The following is a 22,847-nucleotide window of genomic DNA, read 5'->3' on the forward strand; positions in this document are numbered from 1 at the left end:
ATCGTGCTATTCTAATTCACTCATCGCTTTAGCTACCTGCCGAGCCAGAGCTTTAGCGTTCTGCATAAGTGATAGGCACATACCACATGATATGGAAACACTATTTGGTGGGTTTATTCCTTCGGCTGGTCATAGAATCAGGGTTTGCAAAATCCTGCGTTCCAAGTAGAATCACCAGGCTCGACTATATCGGGGGTCTCTTAAGCTACGAGTTCCTCAAGAACATCGTTCACACAGGAGGAAAAGAAGACTTAAAGAATTCGCAACGCGGATCAAAGATAGCTCTGCTTTCTTATGGGCTCATCAGCTCCGGAGGCTGCGTTCTGAAGTCAAAGGAAAGCAACAATCTGGAGAAACTGTGCATTTGGTTGGTGATGTCACGCTTCTCGACTTCGTACATAGTACGTTAGGCCCAGGCCCAAAATTTGCCTTCGTAAACTAGCGAGACCCCCTGAACTGTTATCCGTTGTTACAAGTATATCTCCTCATGTTCCCCTAGAAGACTCTGGCTGGTGTATCTCGGAAGGACTTGACATACTTCTACGCGGTAAGCCTGTCAGTAGTCACCTGCCTTTAAGCCACATCATAAACTTTCTAACCGAAAATGATCTGTGTGTGGTGCCTTCAGATAAAGAGGGAGGTTTCGGAGGGCCAAAAAAGCCGGTTTTTTGAAAAAGTGCAGACCGCTGTCAGTTCTGTGTTTGATAGTTTCACTGGCACCGATTTGTGAAAAGTGGAAGCAAGAGCAAAGGTCCTATACCGAGAACTTATCTAGCTAGGTTTAGTGAACAGTGTAAGTGTGACAAGCATACGCTGAATTTATTTTTTAGGTAAGACACATAAGCCTGATGTAGCCTTTAGGGTTATAGTATTTCAGTGTGCTTCCTAGCAAAAGAATGTAGGGGTGTTATTGCAAGATAAGCTGAAACTTATCACCATTAATGTCCCATTGTTAGTTAGGAATTCGGATGAAGCTTTCAAATTTTTCCGACAAGACTTTCAAACAGGTCTCATGGCATTTTCATTAGATATAAAAGACATTCACTATTCTTTACCTCATGATCCATTGCTCACTTGTATTGAAGAGTGCATTGACCAGCTTGGTGAAGTGTCATTTCGGAACAGCACAGGGTTGAGGGCGCGAAGTTTTCTAGACTTATTGGCTATGTACCTCAGCTCCACATATGTATAGTGGAATCACAACCTGTATGCTAAAAAAGGGCGTATCGATTAGGGCGTGTCTGGCCCCACTTTTGAGCGATTGGTTGTTGGCGAAGTTGAACAGGGGGTTAATCTAGAAATAGTGAGCACTGCAGTGATGAAAGGGTTAAGATTTCTATAAGATTTTTTAGTCATAGTGAAGTGTGATCCGCAAGGTTTTCTGTCTCAGACCACCAAGTTGTTGTCGCTCTTTATGAAATGCCTTGATCCACTTGTATTGGCCCATAAAATGCCGGAAACTCGTCCATCAGGTTTCTTGACTTTAGGCTTACGTTATGGGCAGAAGACACCTGCTAGGCGTATGAGTCACACGTGGTAAAACTGCTGCTGCCGTACATATTGGCTCATGGCAAACTTATGAAAAGCGGCATAGTGAGCACGTGCTGCAATGATGCATTTGACTGTTCTTGTGGTCAGTAAATGGAAGCCAGCTTTCACAATCAGGTTGCTAGGCTCAAGTCAGCTGGGCATCCTGAGATAGCCTTGGTTTCCGTGGCTGAAAGTATTCACAGAAAACGGAGATCAAGAGATAGCTATAGAAATGGTGCTGTGGGACGTGACAAGGGCAACCGCGAAAAAGAAAGAGAAAGAATATCTGTTATGACTTACATGCATCAGGTTACCCACCGCCTAAAAATGATGGGGCAACGCATGGGAGTGCGTGTAGTTTCCTCTGCGCCATGCAGGCTTTCTCAGCTGGCTGGGCTGATGTGCACAGCTATGCACAAGAAACAGCTGTGCAAAGCAAATCACAGAAACTGTTTTGCCAATTGCATTAGCAGCGTTGTTTACATGATCATACTTTGTATGGTGCTGTTATGTTGGGCAAACTGGAACATGCCTCAACGACAGATTGCGTGAGCATGCGTGCAATGTTCACAGCGGCAACGATGGTTTTTTTGGCCCAGCTTGTCACTAAATGTGGCTGTGAAGTACAGTTTGATAACAAAGTCGTACCTTCAAATCACAAAGATGAGGGCACAAGGCCTGTAATTGAAGCAGCATACATAGCGCGTGAACACTTCACTTGTGCCAGCAAACCATCAATAGCTCTGTCCGATAAGGAGCTTACGTTTTTGGACAGTAGCAGACGCCATGGTAGTTAATAGATCACTCTGAGGCACAGAAGGCGTTAGTAAGGTGTAGCTTAATGTACGCGCATATTTTATACGTTTTGTTATGTTGGTCCATGATTTGGTCTTATCCTATGTGCCATGACACTGTTTCATCTGTCAGTATATATTTCATAGTTTTCAGAATAAATTTTCAGTTAAGAGTAAGCGCTTGACCCTGTCTTTCTGTCCGCGTCTAAGTAGTGCGCTCTCCTTTCAAAACAATTATCATCGACTACAGGGCGGAGCCCTTTACAGAACATTATCAATTGTTCAGCCGTTTTCCCCCTCCTCTTCACAAGCACTACATACCATATCTGTGCTTTTGTAATTAGCTTGGTACATATTTGTCCGCAATACTCCCGTTCTGGCCTCGAAGAGCCGCGAACTACCCCGAGAATTATCGTAGATTTCTTCCCTTGAAACTTTCTGCTTCGGTAGGTCTCAAGTGATGATTTCGTAAACATTCTCATCTTCCACCTGTCTCTCTATGTTTCTTTGGCCTTCTTCTGAACTGGTGTTTTCTTTTGGATTGGTGTTCTGGTGTTGTCTAAATACATACTTGAAGACTTTCGAGTTCGCTTTCTTCATTTAGTGTCAACATTCTTGATCTACAAGTAGCTGAAAACTTTCCTAGCCCAACGATCCTCTCCTATTTTTTTTTCAAACGCTCCTCAATTTCTATCTTGCTGCTAGCTTACCTGCACTCAAGTGATTTCCATACCGTGTCACCCCGTACCCCCCGTTTTGGGGTACTCCCGTGTGCTCCCAAAGCAAGCCTACCTAAGCCACGTTGTTTAATTTCCCATCTGGCGTGAAATTCTGAATTCATGCACGTGACCACAATGCCGAACGTCAAACCCTGGATCATGACACTTTTACAAATCCTTCTCACAACGTCATACCTATTGTAGTTCTATAGGTCCCTATTTTTCATCACAAGTGCAATCCTGGTGCCCTCAGTCATTGCGTATTTATTTATCTTCAATTTTGCCGATGTCAGTTGTGGAGTTAATACAGAGGGCATATTGCAGATGTTATTCATTCTCGAAGAGCATATAGTAACAATATAAGTAACATACACCTTCAACTACACCATTTACACTATAATTGTGTAACAACAACAAAACGAAAAAATAATCACACTAAAATTTGTTGTACACCGTTAGAAAATGTGTATACATGTAGCGCATCTGCAATATTTGTGAACCATCATTACCTGTAATTGCATCAAAGGAACTATTGCGCGTTTTATTGGCGCAAAAATGAACAAAAAATACTAAAACAAAAGGCATCAATTTCAAAAACACCAAATTTTTCTATATTCCTAATATCATAAAAACAGGACAAATGATAGTGACTGAATAAATATTATGCGCAGTTTCCTAGCAGCACACTGAGAAAACTGCTGATTTGCGCATAGCATTCCAGGCATTTTAACGATATATTGAATTAGCCAAAAAAGACAGAAAAAAAAACAGAAAACCTTGATCGTCATTTTACCTGACGAAGGCGAAAAGGAACCCTGAATAATGACAGTGTGGCCTGCTACAATGAACTGTGAAAAAAAATGAAATGTGACATGCATGCGAAGCATAGGTGCGCTACTGTATGTTCCACATGGTTTCTAACATTGCGCTGAACGCGAATAGAGTGCGGGCATTAGTAACGCTCCTGCTCAATTTCTTCCATTCGTTTATTCTTAGTGGAAAAAACGAGTTCCCGAAAATCATGCTATTTGAGGAATATTATTGGAGACTATACTTCTGTTTATAACGAGTAGAGCGCGACTGTGGAAGTGCGACATACTTAGGCACATCTACTTTGTGATGGCCATGTAGAAACTGGTACAGGTACATCAGGCATGCCTCTTTTGCCCTAGTAGTTAGTTTATCAAAGCCAGAATAAGCGAGAAGGTTATTGGGAAAATCTATACGTTTGAACTTGTGTAGAAACCATATGGGTTTCTGTTGCACTGCCTCTAGTTTGTCACTACTGCTTTGTGAATAAGGAAACCAAACTACGCTGGCATATTCCAATTCCGCTCTTACGAGCTTGGTGTACGCCAAGAGTTTTGCGGGCGCTAGGGCACTTCTCAGTCGTATTTTTAGGTAGATAATTTCATGAAGTGTGGCCACAGTGGCCTCCACTATGTGTGTGTCCCATCTCGGGTGAGATATTATTGAGATGCCTAAGTGCTTATGCTGCACAATATTAGTCACCATTACCCATGAACGGTGTAAATAAATTGGGATGGATTTCATTTACGTGTTGCCATCATATATAGCTGCTGTTTTTAACATTATTAGTTATTTGCCACTTGGCCCACCAATCCGCTAGCTTCGTTAGACAGTGGTTGAGGTTAAAGTGGTATGTGTAGCTGTTTATCTCCTTATCAATATCTTCGTGCTCCCTCAGCACCGTCAATTTATCCTTACGCCAAAATATTTGTATTTATCCACTATTTCTAGCGTGACTTCCTGAATCCCATGCTCACTGCCTTTGTTATCATTAAAAATCATGATTGCTGATATTTTCCTGATGAACTTTAAATTTAACCCATCTCCCCCGTTATTTCAGATGTCTATGAATGCCAGCAGATCTTTCTCGTTGTCGGCTATTATTACCATATTATCTGCATACATCAATACTGGTAATTACTGTTCAATGTGTTTTCTTTGCTTGGCAAATAAAAAGCTGAAGCCGAGTCGATCCTCTTTTACTTTGGCTTCTTGTCCCGGTAGATACAGCATAAATAACAAAGGTGACTGGGATCATCCCTGTCGAAGCCCGCGTAGTACCTCTATAGGTTCAGATACTTGTTCTTCCCAGTTGATAACTACCTTGTTGCTATTATAGATATCCTTTAGAAGATTAGTTATTTTGTCTTTCACAACTAGTGTTTCCAGTATTCCCCACGAGTCTTTTTGAATCACACTATCGTAAGCTTCATTGATATCTGCGAATGCCAGGCACAGGGGCCCGTGTTCTTTTTCCGCTATTCCAAAACACTGCATCAATGAAAACAGATTGTCCTCCAATTCCTTCGTTTACGGAACCTATTTTGTGGTTCTCCCAGACCCCCCCATTATCCTTTCATGTCTGTAGTCTTTCATTTACTATCTGCATCACCAGCCTGTAAACTACTGATGTCACTGTTATATGACGGTAGTTGTTTATATCAGCTTTGTCCCCCTCCTCTTTTTTGTAGATCATGCCCATACTACTTAGTTTCAACCGATTGAGAGATTCACCATACATTATTGTTTGTTCGCTGTCCCTCGTAGTGTTTCTTAGTTGGGTCCTAGTTTCTTCATTAGCATGATTAAAATGCCATCAGGGCCTGTTGATATGTTATTAAGAACCCTTTTCTCATCCCTTTCCCATTCTCGTTGTCCTAGTGGAGCCACTTAGCAAATTGGTTCATCTTCATCTGGTAGGGTGCATGCAGCTCTTTCTTGGTGTTTAATTTTTCTGTAATCATTGTTTATATATATTGCCTTTTTCACGCCCTTCTAGTCTGACCGCTTGAAATGTAGTTATAAACCTCTGTTCCATGCTTGTCCTCCCACTTAGAGAATACATGTGGCTCCAAAACATTACAGCTGCTTCTTATTCCTATTGTTTACATCCGACAGCCATTACCCCCATTTCTTCTAATATTTTCACTAATCAGATCGGGCGCTTCCCTTCTGCAGCTCAAAAAGTTATCACACTTTCTTTTGGCATCATCTTCCAGTTCACACCTGTGGTTATCATACTTGTGTTCCCTGGAGGCTTCCTGGCACTTTACTATGGCTCTCTTAACTTCGTCATCGCACCAGCTCTTGGTTTTGTGTCTGCTTTTTCCGGTTGAATTGGCTCATACCGTAGCAAACTCCAAGTCAATCGAGTTATATTTGGTTACCTCCACTCCGTTTTAGTATGTTCGGTGATTATTTTGTCAATCTCTTCAGTGGCTCTTTCTATATTCCTTTCTGAATTAATATTACCGCGTAGTTGCTCGTAATGCCACCTTTCCAATTTAATTTTTCTTTCAAAATTCAGTTTGATACGTTTATGATCACTACCAAAGCTTCTGGACCTCTATTCATCCATGTCCTTGACACTTAGCGGATCATACATCCTATGTGACATTATTGCGTTATCTACCGTCGAATGCAGCCTTCCCATCTCCCAAGTTATCTACCCTTCAAATTTCTCGGTGCTGTTGCAAATTATTAAATCATGCCTTTCAAATATATCCATTAAAATTCTGCCTGTTGGCTCAGTATATTCATTCATACCTTATATGTATGTATTCATATCTCCTTATATAATTACCTCGCACTCTTCTCCTAGTTCGTCAATGTCATTTTTTATGCACTGCACCATTTCTTGGCTTTCCTTTCGGCTTTCGCCCCTGCCCTCAAGTATACAAAACTCAGGAGTTCATTTGCCCTGCCACAATTCTTTTTAGCCATAAATGTTCCTTGCACTCCTGCTTGACCATTTGCCAATCTGTTCTTTTATGAATGAACGTCCCAATACCACCCACCTTTCTGCTGCCCTCTGTTTTATTACCAAATATACCATGCCTAGTCCGAATTGTTAGGTGGTTGTTCAATGTCCCTACAATGCGTTTCTACTAAACCATATACCATAAGTCTCTCCTTTCTTAGCTGTTCTTCAACCTATTCCCACTTCAGCCTATTCCTGCCACCCTGCATGTTAATCTACCCTACAACTGACTTGGCTCGGCCCTCGTGGCTACGTTGATTTCTGCCACGGACTCTGCGTGTCTTAGATATTGCTGCCGCTTTGTTACTGTATCTGTCCATACCACATGTAGGAGTGTCCACCTGGTTGTTTGTTTTTGGTTACTAGCTATTCCGGACCGCGAAGGGCCCGCGTGCCCAGTAAAGGAACAACTGTGCGTCCTGCGGGTCGCCAACCCACCTCATGACCCAGGTTTGCATTCGCAACTCTGACTGTTGTGCCAATAAAGCCTCACTTGGTGTATTTCTTATTCAGTTAAATGCTCACTTTAGCGAGACAGTTTGCAGTGGTTGGTCTGTTCAACATAAAGTAGCCACAGGACGAAAGCGCTTTACACAGCGCATGTCTTGCATTACACAAATGGTTCTTTATTGTGCTTTTTGGGGCATTCTAACCAAGCTATCTTATGAGGGCTAGATTTTGTTGTTTTTTTGCAAACTATACAGTTTTAAAGAAGCTAAAAACGCCGCGACGGCTCATTCTGGCTTCTCCCTATCATTCCGATCTCCTCCCGGTTTTTTAGGTTCTGTGAGAACTTACGAATATACAAAATGCCTGCCTCAGTTCAATTTTCAAGGTTCGGTAATCATTGGTGCTAGCCCCGCAGTTTAAAACTTGAGATATTTTCGGCTAACTCTCCAGTAATTATACCATAGATTGTATTGAGTATCCAGCTGATTATTCACTCTGTAGCAAAAAGTTTCCCGAGGCAGTCGAAAGACATGCATTGGGGGGCCAGCACCCAGTGGTCACTCACCTTTTGGAGTAGAAATGGGGAAGTCGTTCTATATATCGCTTAAGGTTTAGACAAACTGCAAATATAGCAGCCAGAGTGAATAGTCATGATGTCTTTCCTGCCCATTTAAAAAAACTAATTGGGAAGAAACTTATACTGCTAGGAAACCTTGGTCATGATTCCCAAAGAATTCTAAAAAAAAGCTTTTTCTCAGCGTGAGATGTGTTGTTTATGGCATTTCTTTATCCTGTTGCCGCATTTACATTGGACAGACCAGCTGCTGCCTGCCTAAATGTCGAGCTCAGTGAGCATTGTAACATAGTATAGAAAATGCCACCTGACAGTTTCCTGTCACAAAAATGTAGGTTTCGCACGCAATGCACATTTTCAAAAAACCCTTGTCAAGAGGAAGAACCGATACCAAATCACCGAGCTGATCATTGAAGCAGAACAAATTGATTTATTCGGCATTGCATACGTAGCTAATCTTCACTGTCTTTGAGTACAAACGAATTACATTTTTGTGCATGGTAAGTTAAAATTCATCCTTGAGTTCTGTATGCACCATTTTTATCCACCACCTTGAGGCGTATCTCAGCTTGGTACCAATGGCAGTACAGTTGTTCATGAAAATTGTTCACGTAACTGTCATGTACAAAACAGCTGCAGGCATCAATGGGCAAGTGAAGGAAATGAGCTATTGCTGTCAGTAGTTCCACTGTGTGTACGTGTCTTCCTTTTGTTCATGTCTTTTTCCGCACTGATTTCATACAAGTGCAGCCTTAATGTAGCCCAGAGTACGTCGGGTTGCTATCTTTCGCAAAGAGCTTTAAGAATTCATTGCCCCTCTTTCCGAACCTTACCACAGTGTGCCACTAGTTTACTTGCTTTTTTATTTTTCTTCTGCACCCTAACTCTCAGTTATCTTTTACTTTTTTCATTGTCCACGTGTTTATTTTTAAATATTGCTCCTAAAACCCAAAATTTCATGTAGGCTAGTGCCCTATTGTGCACCCGGGTAGATGGCTTCACATAATGTCGATTTATAACTATGCATACTAATGTGACCCAACCACATTATGAACAGCAAAGTACATCCTTCTGAACTGTTAACTGCACTCTTGTTCATTTTCTCTACCCCTTTGGTGATGGTTGATGATGATGATATATGGTGTTTTTTGGCGCAAGGGCCATTTGATGGCCAAAGAGCGCCAGTTCATGGGACAAGGAATGTGGATAATGATTGTGATTAGCGGCTGTATAAGGGCCATAAAATTCCTCGCAGTAAGACGGGTAAAAACATACAAGTAATGAAATCATGACATAGCCGTGAAAGGTGTGTGTGGTGTGAATAGGTGACAAAAGTTGCTGATAATGTGAAACGATGGTGGACATGTATGGCATTAGCACAAGTATCTCATTTGTTCACACCCTTGCGTCCAAGGGCCGTGAGGCAAGTGCCTTCCTGTGTAGCCACCGCAGCAAAAACCTCCCTGGAGAGGTCGTGCTACGGGATGCCCGGGTATATGATATGAAAATTATTAATATTTTTTAAAAACGCTAACAATGATTTATGACTTAAAAGCGGTTGCCTACCAACGAACATTGCAGGGTGTAAAGGTATATGTTGTCGGTAGGGTAAGGGAAAATGCTGTTTTCTTGTAGTTTCTAAGTGTTTGCCATGAATTAACATGTGAAGGACTGTTAATGCTTCACCACATCTGTCCCACAATGGTGGATCGCCACCGAACAAAAGATATGTGCGTGTCGTGTATGTGTGTCCTATCCTGAGTCTCGTTAGTATTACCTCTGTAAGACGCGATTTTGATACTGGCAGCCAATGACCAAGGTGTGGCTTAATAATGTGTGGTTTGTTTTGTGTGTGTGTATCCCACTTGCTCTGCCAGTAGTCCCTGAGGTTTCGTTTGAGAGACGGCTTAAGATCAAGGGCCGGGATTATCTTGGGTGTAGGGGCAGGGCTTTTCTGGACGGATGCAGCAAGCTTATCCGCCCTCACGTTGCCTTGGATCTCATGGTGCCCTGGCACCCAGCCCATTACAACATGTTGTTTGAGTGTGTATAGTGTGCACAAAATGGAGTAAAGTGAGACAAGGACCGGGTTTTTTGTTTTTTAAGACTGTGCAGAGCCGTTACCACACTGAGGGAGTCTGTATAAATTACTGCTTTTTGTATTTGTAATTGTTTCATGTGTTTAGCTGCCACAAGTATCGCGTAAGATTCCGCTGTGAAGATACTTGTGCCTGGATGTAGAGGGCCAGCATCCGAAAAGAATGGGCCGACGGCAGCGTAGGACACGGAGAAGTTACACTTGGAGGCAACTGTAAAGAACTGAGGACGTGTGTATTTGTGTTGAAGTTCCAGGAAGTATGTTCGGATATGGGCAATAGGCGCATGTTTTGTAACTTCCAGGAAAGACACATCGCAGTCTATGGTCTGCCACTGTCACGGTGGCGGGTATGCTACAGGAGCCATTAAACTGTGTTCAAGTGACACTCCAGTTTCTTCAGCTAGACCCTTCAGGCCAACTGAGAAGGGCTGCCTCATCAAAGGCCTGTTTTGAAACAGAATGTAGCTCGACAGATCGTTAATAGTAGAGTATGAGGGGTGCTTCTTGTCTGCTTTCACCTTGAGAAAATATACAAAGAACATGTAAGTTCTCTGTAGATGAAGCGACCATTCATTTGACTCAACGTAAACGCTTTCTACAGGGCTGGTGCGAAAAGCACCCGTAGAAAGGCGGATGCCCAAATGGTGCACGGGGTCCAGTATCTTCAAAGCACTTTGAGTTGCAGACTGATAAACAACAGCCCCATAATCTAAGCGGGTGCGAATGAGGCTTCAATACATATTCATGAGGCATTGCCTATCACTACCCCAAGTAGTACGTGACAACACTTTTATAACATTCATGGCTTTTAAACATTTTGTTTTTAAATACTCGATGTGCGGTACGAAGGTCAACTTGTTGTCCAAGATTAAGCATAAGAATTTATGCTCGGCTTTGACAGACAGACGTTGCCCATTCAGTCGAATGTCAGGTTCGGAGTGCATGCCTCTCTTTTGAGAAAACAAGACACACGTGCTCTTTTGTGGGTTAAGTTGAAATTTGTTTTCATCTGCCCATTTGGAGACCTTGTTTAAACTCAGCTGAACCTGCCGCTCACACATTGCCAAGTTGCATGACTTGAAGCCAAGCTGAATGTCGTCGACATATGTACAATCGAACATATTGCGGGGGATGGACAAGTGCAAGAAATTCATTTTGATAATAAAAAGTGTGCAACTAAGTACACCACCTTGTGGCACGCCTGTTTCCTGGACAGATGTTTGGCAGAGAACACTGCCCACACGGACACGGAATGTCCAGTTTGACAGGTAACTTTCGATTATGTGAAACATTATTCCGCGCACACCAAGGTGGGACAGGTCTCTTAGAATTACAAAATGCCATCTTGTATCATAGGCCTTTCCGATATCGAGGAACACAGAGAGAAAATATTGTTTATGGACGAAGGCGTCTCTGATCTGTACCTCGATACGAAAAAGGTGGTCTGTGGTGGATCTACTTTTCCGAAACACGCACTGAAATGGGTCGAGCAAACTGTTTGTTTCAAGGTTATGTACAAGTCAGCAGTTTATCATTTTTTCGAACATTTTGCACAAGCAGCTTGTAAGTGCAATAGGCCTATAACTTGAAGCTAAAGAATGGTCCTTGCTCTCTTTCAAAATGGGAATAATAATAGCCTCCTTCCAGGAGGTAGGGATAGTTCCAGAAAACCAGATAGCATTGTACAAACAAAGTAAGGTTTTTCGTGTTTCTGCTGGTAGGATTTTTAACATTTCATACACCACATGGTCATAACCTGGGGCAGAAGTACTGCAGGAGTGCAGAGATGTTCAGAGCTCAGCTAGACAGAAAGCTTGGTTATATGCCTCGTATCTAGTGGATTTGTGTTCGAGTGTCTGCTTTTCTATTCTTGTTCTGTATTTTTGGAAAGTGTCAGTATAGTGGGACGAGCTGGATAACCGTTCAAAGTGTGCAGCGAGGAAGTTTGCCTGATCTTCCAAGATATCATCCTGAGTGTTTACGAGTGGGAGTGAGTGTACTTTTCTTCCTTCTACCCTACGAACCATGTTCCAGACTTTGGCCTCTTGTGTATATGAATTTATCTCTGATAAAAACTTGTGCCAACTTTCTCTTCTGGCCTTCCGACGCGTTCTCCTGCCTCGAGATTTTATTTTCTTAAAGCTCTCAAGGTTTTCCGCTGTCGGCGAATTCTGCAGCAACCTCCACGCCCTGTTCTGTTCCTTTCGCGCATTCTGACACTCAGTGTTCCACCACGGGACGTGTCGTTTGCCGGGCAGTCCAGATGTTTGTGGAATGCACTTGGCTGCTGCGTCAGTAAGAAAGGCCGTGAAGTACTGCACAGCTTCATCTATGCCTAATCCACATATGTCAGTCCAATTTAAGTGAGTAAGCTTTTGAAATTGTTCAAAGTCGGCTTTGTTTACCAGCCATTTGGGGACATGTGGAGGACATTCATATATTATTGGTGTACTCAAAACTAAAGGAAAATGGTCACTTCCGTATGAATTATTTATGACTTTCCACTGAAGTAATGGCACAAGTGAAGGAGATGTGATACTGAGGTCTATGGAAGAGTAAGCTTTGTTTGCAAGGTTATAGTATGTTGCCTCTTTCCTACTCAACAGACAAGCACCTGATGAAATGAGGAATTGTTCAATGAGACGACCTCGTGCATCATAGCGAGAGTCACCCCACAGACCATCATGTGCGTTCAGGTCCCCAAGGACCAGATAAGGTTCAGGTAGTTCGTCTAATAAAGACTGGAATTGAAGTTTTTAAATACGGTGGTGCGGAGGTATGTACAAAGAGCAGACAGTGACAAGTTTGTTGAGAATAACTGCTCGGACAGCCACTGCCTCGAGGGAAGTTTTAAGGGGTAATTGTGTGCATGCTATACCTTGACTAACTATAACCGCTACACCACCGGATGGTGGCATGGAATCATCTCTATCCTTTCGGAAGATTACGTAGTTACGTAAAAAGCTTGTGTTTGTTCGTTTTGAGTGTATCTCTTGTACACGCAGCACTCTTGGATTGTGTTCATGAAGGAGTTCTTGTAAGTCATCGAGGTTTCGAAGAAGGCCTCGGATGTTCCACTATAATATTTCTGTCTGCATATTTAAACAAGAGAGGTGCTGCTGTGTGTACAAAGTGTATCCTGTGTTGGAGTGAGCTCGTTAATTCCGGTGGCAGGATGGTCGTCCGGCCCCGTTATTGGTTTTTTTGCTTTTCTTGGCGCGCTCCAAGGAGGCGCGGGGCTCTTTCGGTTCCAAGGGTACCGTTGTATCTATTGCCTCCTCAGAGGCACTGGATGCCCGCACATGCGAGCTGGTGGTTTGGATTTTAGGCCTCGCCTGGTGAGGTGAGGCCTTCAGACCAGAGGACCCTGGAGTCTCCGGCCTCATTTTGCTTGGAGGCGGAGTAGACTGAACTACTGCCACCTTGAGGGCAGGCGCCACAGCCGATGGCTCGCTCTGCGCTGGCCGAAGGGTTGGCGAGGGCTGGTGCGGCGTTGCCCCATGACGCGCCGCATCCGCATATGTTGTGCCGTAAAATGGCGACACTCTTCGTCTTGCTTCTTTTAATGTGATATTTTCTTTGACTTTAAAAGTGATTATTTCTTTTTCTTTCTTCCAGTTGGGACACGAACGTGAATATGCGGCGCGTTCCCCGTCACAATTCACACAGTGAGGCGTAGTGACACAGTTATCAGATGGGTGGCAGTGGCTACCACATCTTGCACAAGTTTCCTGACCCCGGCAGTTCAGCGAGCCATGACCAAATCGTTGACATTTATAACACCGTCTTGGATCGGGAATGTAGGAACGGACAGAGAGTTTGATGTAGCCTGTGTCTATAGATGAAGGCAGTGTGCTAGATGCGAAAGTGAGTATTATTTGTTTGGTAGGTATTTCTTTGTTGTCGCGTCTGATGACGATTCGTTTCACAATTGTGACATTTTGCTCTTTCTACCCTTCAAGCAGTTTCTGTTCAGATATTTCAAGAAGGTCTGCTTCTGAAACAATTCTGCGTGTGGTATTCATTGATCTATGAGGTGAAACAGATACTGGGATATCACCAAATGCTACGAGACTGCCAAGTTTTTCATAGTGATGTTTTTCAGGCAGCTCAAGGAGAAAGTCTCCACTAGCCATCTTTGTAACCTTGTATCCTGGGCCAAAGACCTCAGTCAGAGATTTCGCAACAAAAATAGAGATATGACTCTGGCTTGTTTTGTTGAATTTTCGCTGTGCACAACATGGAATTTTGGAAAGCATTGTCTGGGTTTGCTGAAAACCGATATTTCATCGGTGCGTCCCCTCTTAAGCGGAAGACAATCTAGGAGATGGTGAAATGCAGGTGTTCCCATAGTAGTGTACTTTATTTTCGGCAGCAATGGCGACCACCCACCATAGAGTCCAACCAGGGGACGCTGAAGCACTTAATAGCATAAGGCTGCCGACGCCAACCGTACATTGCCACTATAACCAAATATAACTACTCAAGGCTGAGTAATTACACAAGGTTAACCCTTGCCACCAGGAAAATTGGAATTAAACAGAAGAGAGAAGTAGACAGGACCGACTAAAAAGAGAGAGATAAAGACGAAGTTGTAGTGGAGAGAGATAGGATAAGGTGACTGCCGATTTCCCCTGGGTGGGTCAGCCCAGGGGTGCCGTCTACGTGAAGCCGGGGCCAAAGGAGTGTGTTGCCTATGCCGGGGGGCCTTAAAGGTCCAATCACCCAGCGTTGGCTCAACCCCCAGGATCCCATTTTCCCCGGACACGGCAAGGCCACGCACGGCTAGGTGTGGGAGGGAGTCAAAACTCCCCCGTTAGCTCGAGTCCGTGGTGTCACTACACACCAAACGCCTACTTGCGCAGGCGCCCCTGCGGGGACCCCTTTGATGGTTACCTAGACCTTACACTCCTTCAATCACTCATCAAACGCATCTTTTCTGCCTCTCTCAATTTAGCTTGATGCTTTTTATCTCCGTAAACTTACACAGCAAGCTGCATACTTCCTGATAAGTCTCCTACTTCCTTTTCACAGCTGTGCATCAGACCACTTTCCATCCAATTACTGAAAAGCATTCTCTTTCCACCTTCTGTCTTCCATACTGCTGATTCTCTCTGTAGTTTTGTTCAACGTCACTACCCACTTCATTGCCACATTTGCATGTAGTACAGTGAAGCGTGTTGTGTTCTTTTATATTGCTAAACTGCATCATTGATTGATTCATTTGTGGGGTTTAACGTCCCAAAACCACCATTTGATTAGGAGAAACGCCGTAGTAGAGGGCTCCGGAAATTTTGACCACCTGGGGTTTTTTAACGTGCACCCAAATCTGAGTACATGGGCCTCTAACATTTCCGCCTCCATCGGAAATAAACTGCATCATTTTTAGGCAATTGGTATATTGAAAATGCTCTGCAGCGTATAGTAGGGTATTCTTTTGACTGTGAAGTAGGGTATTTTTCAAAATGTTTGGTTCGCAGCAACGATGTATATGCATACAGGAAAGAAATATAGATAACTTGTTGCTGACAACTTCTGCTGATTCCTCAGTCAGTGTAGAGCCCAGCACTCCATCTGCACACTACAATTTCCGCCACTGCAGCCATAACTGCTCAAGCGCAGCTTCTCTATATGTGTAAGCGTGCAAAGTAGTTTTCTTCCTAAATTTGAAACATTAACCAAAAGCAACCACAAGTGAATATATAAAAAGGTTCAGCACTGCAGGAGCAAACACCATGAATCATTGCTAAGTTCTTCTGTAAGCAATTTAATTTGTTTATCAATGTAGGTTTGTTTTTTTGGATGTTGAACACTCATTTAAAATACATGTTTGAATGCAGCGCACAGTAATGTTAAAACTGTAGAGTTCAGCTCTTCGATGCCCATTCTCGGATTGAGCAGCATGGCCGTTAGCACTGTCGTCATATTCAATCTAACATGTATGCTAGTAGATAGGTTATGCCTAGAGCCTGCATCACCTTAAATAGCATTAAAAATTACTTTAAATACCGTCTTTCTGCTTGGGATTTACCAAGTAGACCTAAATGTTAGATAAAACGTCATGTATATAGTACAGGTTCATAATAGGTAAGTTAATGTGCTACAGATCTTCATTGTTTTATATTTAGTGATGAATGTGTGATAAACTACATAATCAACGCCCTACTTTAAAACATTTGGTTTCTTTCACAGGTATGCACCGAAAGCTAAGACGCCAAGACAAAACACTTGTAATCTGTAAATACTAGTAGTTTTGGGTGATCAAGCTCGCATTAATTCAAATATTCCTTCACAGGATTTATTCATCCCTACATCTCGCTAAGCCATCACGCATAAAAACAGAACATTGAAAACAATGGGGTAAAAGTACACAAGACCTATTGCAGTCGTTCACCGCCTGTGTAAGCTGTGCATTGTAATGCAAGGTAATTTTGATGCCAGCAGTGCACGAAGAGATGTTCTGCATTTGTTTAAGATAGAACTGCTGCGAATAGAAAACATAACATTGTAGTGTCCTTAAAAAGACATCAGCTGTGGTGTCCTATTTCAGAGTTCTCTCATTTATTTGAAAGTTAGTTATGTGGCAAATACATTATTATCTTGCAAGGTTAAAACTGCACTGCAATTTCTTTTTTACAAGTTTTATGTATATCATTATTAATACTTATGCATAAAATAAACTCTTCACTTGCATTCCATGAAAGTTATTGACAGCTTTAAAGAATCACAATGAAACACTCCGTAACGAAAGAGTTTTCATGCGAGTAGTTAATGGCGATGTTGTTTACAAAAAATAATACCTTCCTTACTTCTTTATTGAAATGTCTCGTAACAAAACGCTCTCCGTGTGGATAGTTAATGGAAATTTCGTATACAGATAACAGAAGGAGGAGGAGGAGGATTGAAAGAGGAAGGACAGGGAGGTTAGCCAGTTAGATGACAGAAGCTTTCGTACTGCATCATTGGGATGTCTGTGAGCAGAACACAATGTTCTGTGATAATTATACGGTCAGGTTTTAAATTTGTCGGCTCATCGTACTATTAGTACGGAAAGGCTTCCGGCAACGTACTGCTAGCTTGTTTTGCCGTAAATGGAGGCTTTACTTTCTGACGTGTATTTTATCAATGCGAGCCGGATGCGCCCAATCCAGTCGTTCACCACCCTCTCCTCTACCTCTTTCCTGCTCTCGCCCACAGTCAAGCCTTTGCGTTTGCTTGCAGCCATGCCGGAGAGCACCTACTGTAGTGCCTCATGATTGAAATGATATTATGTAATTTTTTTTTCAGTTGGGTGCAGATCCATGGAGTGGGGTCTTGCATTCTTCGCGTTGGCTATGCTGCAGTCACGCTGGCTCTATAAAAGATACCGTATTTTGAGAAAGGGTGTCACCGTTAATGGTGCCTTATGGTAATATAAAATTACAAGAGTGGTCATTCATGCCAAAAGTGGTCAGGCTACACAGCTTCACGCTGGCCAAAAGATGGCAGCACATCACTCATTGCTTCAAGGAAACACGCGTATTAACGATAATTATAGTTTATTGTACGCAAGGCTATACGTCCACAACGTGCTTGGCCCTGCATACGCTACGTTTAAGGCTGCCTCTTATAGCAGTATTGATTGATATGTGGGGTTGAACGTCCCGAAACCACCATATGTTTATGAGAGACGCCTCTTTCAAGTGTATACGGCGCAACGACAACGACAAGAGAGTGCACACACTCCGAACGTCACTTCTGTTTACATTGGGCGTCATTCCACCAAGCGCTTGAAATATGACACGCCAACATGCCTTCTCTATTATGCTTACCAAAATCTGAGCGCACTGTTACCGTGTTTCACTCTCGTGGAAATGCAGCCATGACGTATGCGGGAATCCAACTCATGACTTCGATCCTAATTGATTGATTGATATGTGGAGTTTAACGTCCCAAAACCACCATATGATTATGAGAGACGCCGTAGTGGAGGGCTCCGGAGATTTCGACCACCTGGGTTTCTTTAACGTGCACCCAAATCTGAGCACACGGGCCTACGACATTTCCGCCTCCATCGGAAATGCAGCCGCCGCAGCCGGGATTTGAACCCGCGACCTGCGGGTCAGCAGCCGAGTACCTTAGCCACTAGACCAACGCGGCGGGATATTCTTTGGCATTAGTTTACCGGGTGCAAGATCTGAAACATTTACTGCACCTGAGCGTCAAGAGGACGGGACGGCGTTGGGCGTTGTTTCACACAATATTGTGGAGAAGCAAGAAGCTGTATAACTAATCGTTCATTGACCCAACACACAAGTCATGCAATGAGACAAGCTATCTTTTCCAAGGACGAGTGCTGGTCGGGGGGTGTTTAGGCTAGGATAACAAGCCTCAACAGCAATTGAGGGACGGATACCACGATTACTATCACTTACTGCCATTTTAACATTTATTGTTTGCCACAGACACTTTTCCAGAGCCCGAGAAAGAAAAGAGCCAAATTTGGGTTGCTAAACGCTCCATAAAAAGTGCCCTCATTGGCAGCGGCGTCTTGACGTGTCATTCTTCACGTGCCATGAAACCTTCTCTCCCGATAATGAGGGCACCATGAACGTGAAAAATCACCAGAGCTTTGTAGAACACGGGCATGCTTCCACATGCACGCTAAATGCTTGACTAGGACAAACTTCTACTTCCCAGCACTCGGAATGCTTTAGAAGGCAATCCTTCAGACTCACTTCGCAACCACCACAGTTCAAAGCGATCACACACAACACACGACGCCGCGCAGACAATTCACAAATCCGTCGCGGTGCTTCACGTCATCATCGGGTTTTTGCTTGTTGAACCTGTTCACCTATTGACTTCAGATCTCCTATTTAGGTTCCAAACCTACCGAAATTCACACGGACTTCGTTGACCGGTGCGACGACCGTAGTGCTGTCGGTCGCAGCCATCCTGCCTGTTTCGGTCTCGGCTGTTTGAGGTATCGTGAGAGCTGCCAGTAAAGTACACAATGGCCGTAGCGGGCGCAACGTAAGCGCCGATATCTAGCGGGTGCATCTCGTGCGTGCGCCTACTCACGCATCACGTTTAGGTTTAGCGCATGAGCACCCTTCTCTGATTTGATTTATTTGTGGGGTTTAACGTCCCAAAACCACCGTATGTATACGAGAGACGCCGTAGTGGAGGGCCCTATAAATTTTGATTACTTGGGGTTCTTTAACGTGCACACAAATCTGAGTACACGGGCCTACAACATTTCCGCAAGAGCACCCTTCTTTCTCTGGCACGTTGAGCACTCTAGCCCGTTGCGCGCGCTACCCTAAAACTCCGTACTTACTGCAGTAAAATTTATAGTGCATTATATGTCGAAGTATTTTTGTGACTGTGATTATGGCCGGTATCTGTCTTTATTGTCTGCGATTGTACGGTGTGGTATTGTCGAGCTAGGATCAGGCATAAATCGAATGCGAGAAAAGTGCACATGACGTTGACGCGTCGGCGGCGTCGTTATGCTTCACGCTCATAAGCTTTTAGGGCAATGAAGAAGTCATAGAGCAGCAGGCAGACGCCATAAAAAATGTGCGATAACGTGCAAAGCGTGCGTCGCGCACTTGTTTGGTCTGCCTCTCCGCTTCAAGGGAAAAATTGCGAAACTAAAGAAAAAGGCACCACAAATGAAGAACTCAGGTTGAGTGCCTTCATTTGAAGTAATGAACCAACTAGGGGCTCGAGGCATTCTCTCAGCTAGGGTGCTGCTAGGTACGAACATCATTATTACTGTCGCGTGGTTACTGCCCCGAAGTGGCACGGGCACGCAAGAACGAACACGGACAAGCTGATTCTCCGGACAAAACTGGTTTCCCCACCTTTATTGAGTCCGACATATAAAGACATACACAGAAGGTGCAGGGGTAGCTACGCTCTGGTAGCTGCCTAATCAAAGCACTGAAATATGGTGACCTCTACTTATCCCCCTTTGAATCAAAGAATTAGATGCGTGTTTGGAGGATTGAGGAAGCCTGACACAAAGAGTTTCACAAATTTAGACAGCGCGGCGGAACACGTTGGCAGTAACGTGTTCGTGTCACACTGCTGTCCCTGACCACAGGAGACCGTTGCGCCGACTGCCCGTGGCAAGTTGTTGATTCTGCGAGGTCAGCAGGCTGAGGTTCCTGAGCGGGAACATGTTGCGGTGATGGTGGTGGTGGTTGTTGTCCAGCTGCCTGTGATGGTTCCTCTCTGGCGACAGCAGGTGTGAAAGGCACTAGGTGCCGGCAATTGCGCTGCAGCATTCCACCTCGGTTTTTTGTTCACGCAGCTTCATGACTTTGCCCTGGAATGAGGACTACATTCTGCATTTTCTCAGGTCACATCCGGACACGCCGAGCGGTTTGGAGCGGTGGCAGGTCTCGTGCTCTGTGATGGGCGTTGAAATTGTCTGTCTGCTTCCACTTGTAAGCTACGTCAATAATGGTGACGTCTTTCCCTGATGGCCACTTAGGACGTAGCTTCAATTCTTGTTTCGGTACTTTGGTTTTGAGTTGGTGTACGATTAACAGCTGGCGTGGGCTGAAGCCATTGACTCCTGGAGTATCCCGATTACTGAGCAAGGCCAGATAAGGGTCCTTCGACTTGAGGAACAAGTCCTTGACTGTACGAATCATCCTGTCTGCCTCTTCATTCCACTCAGCGTATTGTGGGCTACTGGTCGCATGTTTGAAGATGTGTGATGCTACAAATTATGCAAAGTACTGCGTCGAGAACGCTGGGCTGTTGCCTGACATGACCTTTTGTGAGATTCCATGTCTAGCAAAGATGCTTTTGGGGGTGTCGATGATTCCGTGAGATGTCGTATTTCTTAAAGTGACCACCTCCAAGAATCTCGAGTAAAAGTCCACCACCAGGGTGAATGTCTGGCCATCGAGGTGGAATAAATGAATTACAAGAACTTCCCAGGGACGTCCAGGTAGGACCGTGGAGACCAGGCGCTCATCGAGGTTCACACTGATGGAGGCACACTGTTCGCAATCGGCGACGAGATGGGCGATGTCTAGAGAGATGCCCAGCCGCCAAACCAATTCCCGAGCTTGGGCTCTGATCCTGTTGATGCCCTGATGACCTTCATGCAACTGTGTCAAGACCGCAGGCCGAAGAGATGATGAGAAGACTATACGGGGGCCTTTGAGCAAAACACAATCACAGACTGAAAACTCGTCTACCACACAGGCGCACTTCAAAATGTGCAGTAGCATCTTTGACTTGGGCTGCGAAGAGTTTGACTTTGTTAAGGGGAGTGGATGGATGTCTTGACGATTCGAGACAAAGTATGTGCTGTCACTAGCAGTTTTCCCGGCACGTGTAGCATGTAAAACTTGTATTGCATTGTCTTGAGTCGTAGTCTCTCAATACGATGTTGCAACATGTCCAGCTCCATCTTGCCCAGGAGTGAAACGACCGGCAGGTGGAAAGTTTTGATGACGAATTTGATGTACCAGACGAACTCGTGAAACCTTTAGATAACCCATGTCGTTAAGAAAGCCACTTTATCGGTCTGGCTGTAACGCTCTTCAGTGTCAGTCAGTGACCTCGAAACGAATGCGACTGGGTGGTGCTCTCCCGAGGGTTGCATCTGTAGCAAGACTGCACCAAGTCCGAACGAGCTGGCGTCTGCAGACACTGTATGGGCGTACGACGGATGATGCTTATTAATGCACCTGTCTGATGTAAAATGATCCTTAATTTTCTCGAATGCATTCTCTTGCTTCTTTTGCCACACCCCACATGTTGACTTGCTAATTAAGGCTCTGATGGGTGCTGTGACGTCTGAAATGTGTGATAAAATTCTGGCAAGGGGGTTCAACATTCTCAGCAGTCTTCTAGCGCCGACGATGCCAGTTGGAGCTTCCATCGCTTTGACTGTTTTGATTTTACTTGCATCTTGCCTGATGCCTTCTGCTGACATGCCCAACCCGAGGAAGGAAACCTAAGATACCTGAAAACGACATTTGTTCTGGTTCAGAGTGATCCCTGCTTTGGCAAGGCGAGACAGCACCTGGCTCAGTCCAGCGTCGTTCTCTTGGCGGCGGCGTCCATAAACCAGGATGTCATTATCATATTGGTGACTCCATCTCGGCCCTCCAGGTTTTTTGACATCTGTTTTTGGAAGTATTCGGGCGTGGAGGGGATGCAAAAGAGGAGCCGGAAAAGGAGTATTGGCCATATGGCGTACTGAACGTCGCGTTCTCTTGGGAATCAGCCGAAAGCTTAACCATGTGGAAGCTTGCAGTCGAATCGAGCTTTGAAAAAACTGTTTCGTCACCAAGGAGGTCAAGGCCTTGCTCCACATTTGGAGAATATGGCGTTCACGATAGACGACCTTGTTTAGCTTTGTCAAGTCAGAGCAAAGCCGGCAGGAACCATCGTCTTTCCGTACTACAACGAGACCATAGCACCATGATATATGCTTGTCGACCCTGCGAATCATGCCGGCGCTTTCCAATTTGTCTAGCCATCGGCGGATCAGCTCGAGCAACGTCATAGAGATCCTTCGGGAGACACTTAGCGAGAAGGGCCCGGCATCAAGTTTCAGCCAGATGATTTACTGGTCTTTCAGGGTACCCAGTCCTTCGAAGAGCTCGGCGTGCAGCGTTGCCTTCAGAGTTCTAAGTTGATCAAGAAACCTTCCTACTTGAAGGGTCTGCAGTGCAGGCAGTGCGAGAAATGGTACAGGGAGATACTGTATAAGTAGAGGTGCTGGCAACTTCTATTTCCTTGCCACAGAAATCTTGGCAAATGCGAGCCTAGCACGCGATGTGGCTGTGCTCCAGGGCTGATGAGCAAGCTGTCGACTTGGTCGAGCTGACTGATAGTTACAGCGCTTCACCATACTACATAGCTCTGCGTAGTA

General features: G+C 44.3%; 1 protein-coding gene across 1 annotated transcript in view; it reads left to right on the forward strand.

Moving 5' to 3' along the window:
* Window positions 1-20,282, forward strand: part of LOC119167282 (uncharacterized) — a 33,765-nt gene extending 13,483 nt beyond the window's left edge. Inside the window, exons 2-3 of the mRNA XM_075888247.1 lie at window positions 20,049-20,192; window positions 20,259-20,282. Of these exons, the coding sequence (XP_075744362.1) occupies window positions 20,049-20,192; window positions 20,259-20,282 (168 nt within the window). The remainder of the gene's footprint in view (window positions 1-20,048; window positions 20,193-20,258) is intronic.
* The last annotated feature ends 2,565 nt before the right edge of the window (window positions 20,283-22,847 follow it).

The sequence above is a fragment of the Rhipicephalus microplus genome, chromosome 3 (assembly GCF_043290135.1).
Source record: "Rhipicephalus microplus isolate Deutch F79 chromosome 3, USDA_Rmic, whole genome shotgun sequence".
Classification (NCBI taxonomy): Eukaryota; Metazoa; Arthropoda; class Arachnida; order Ixodida; family Ixodidae; genus Rhipicephalus; species Rhipicephalus microplus.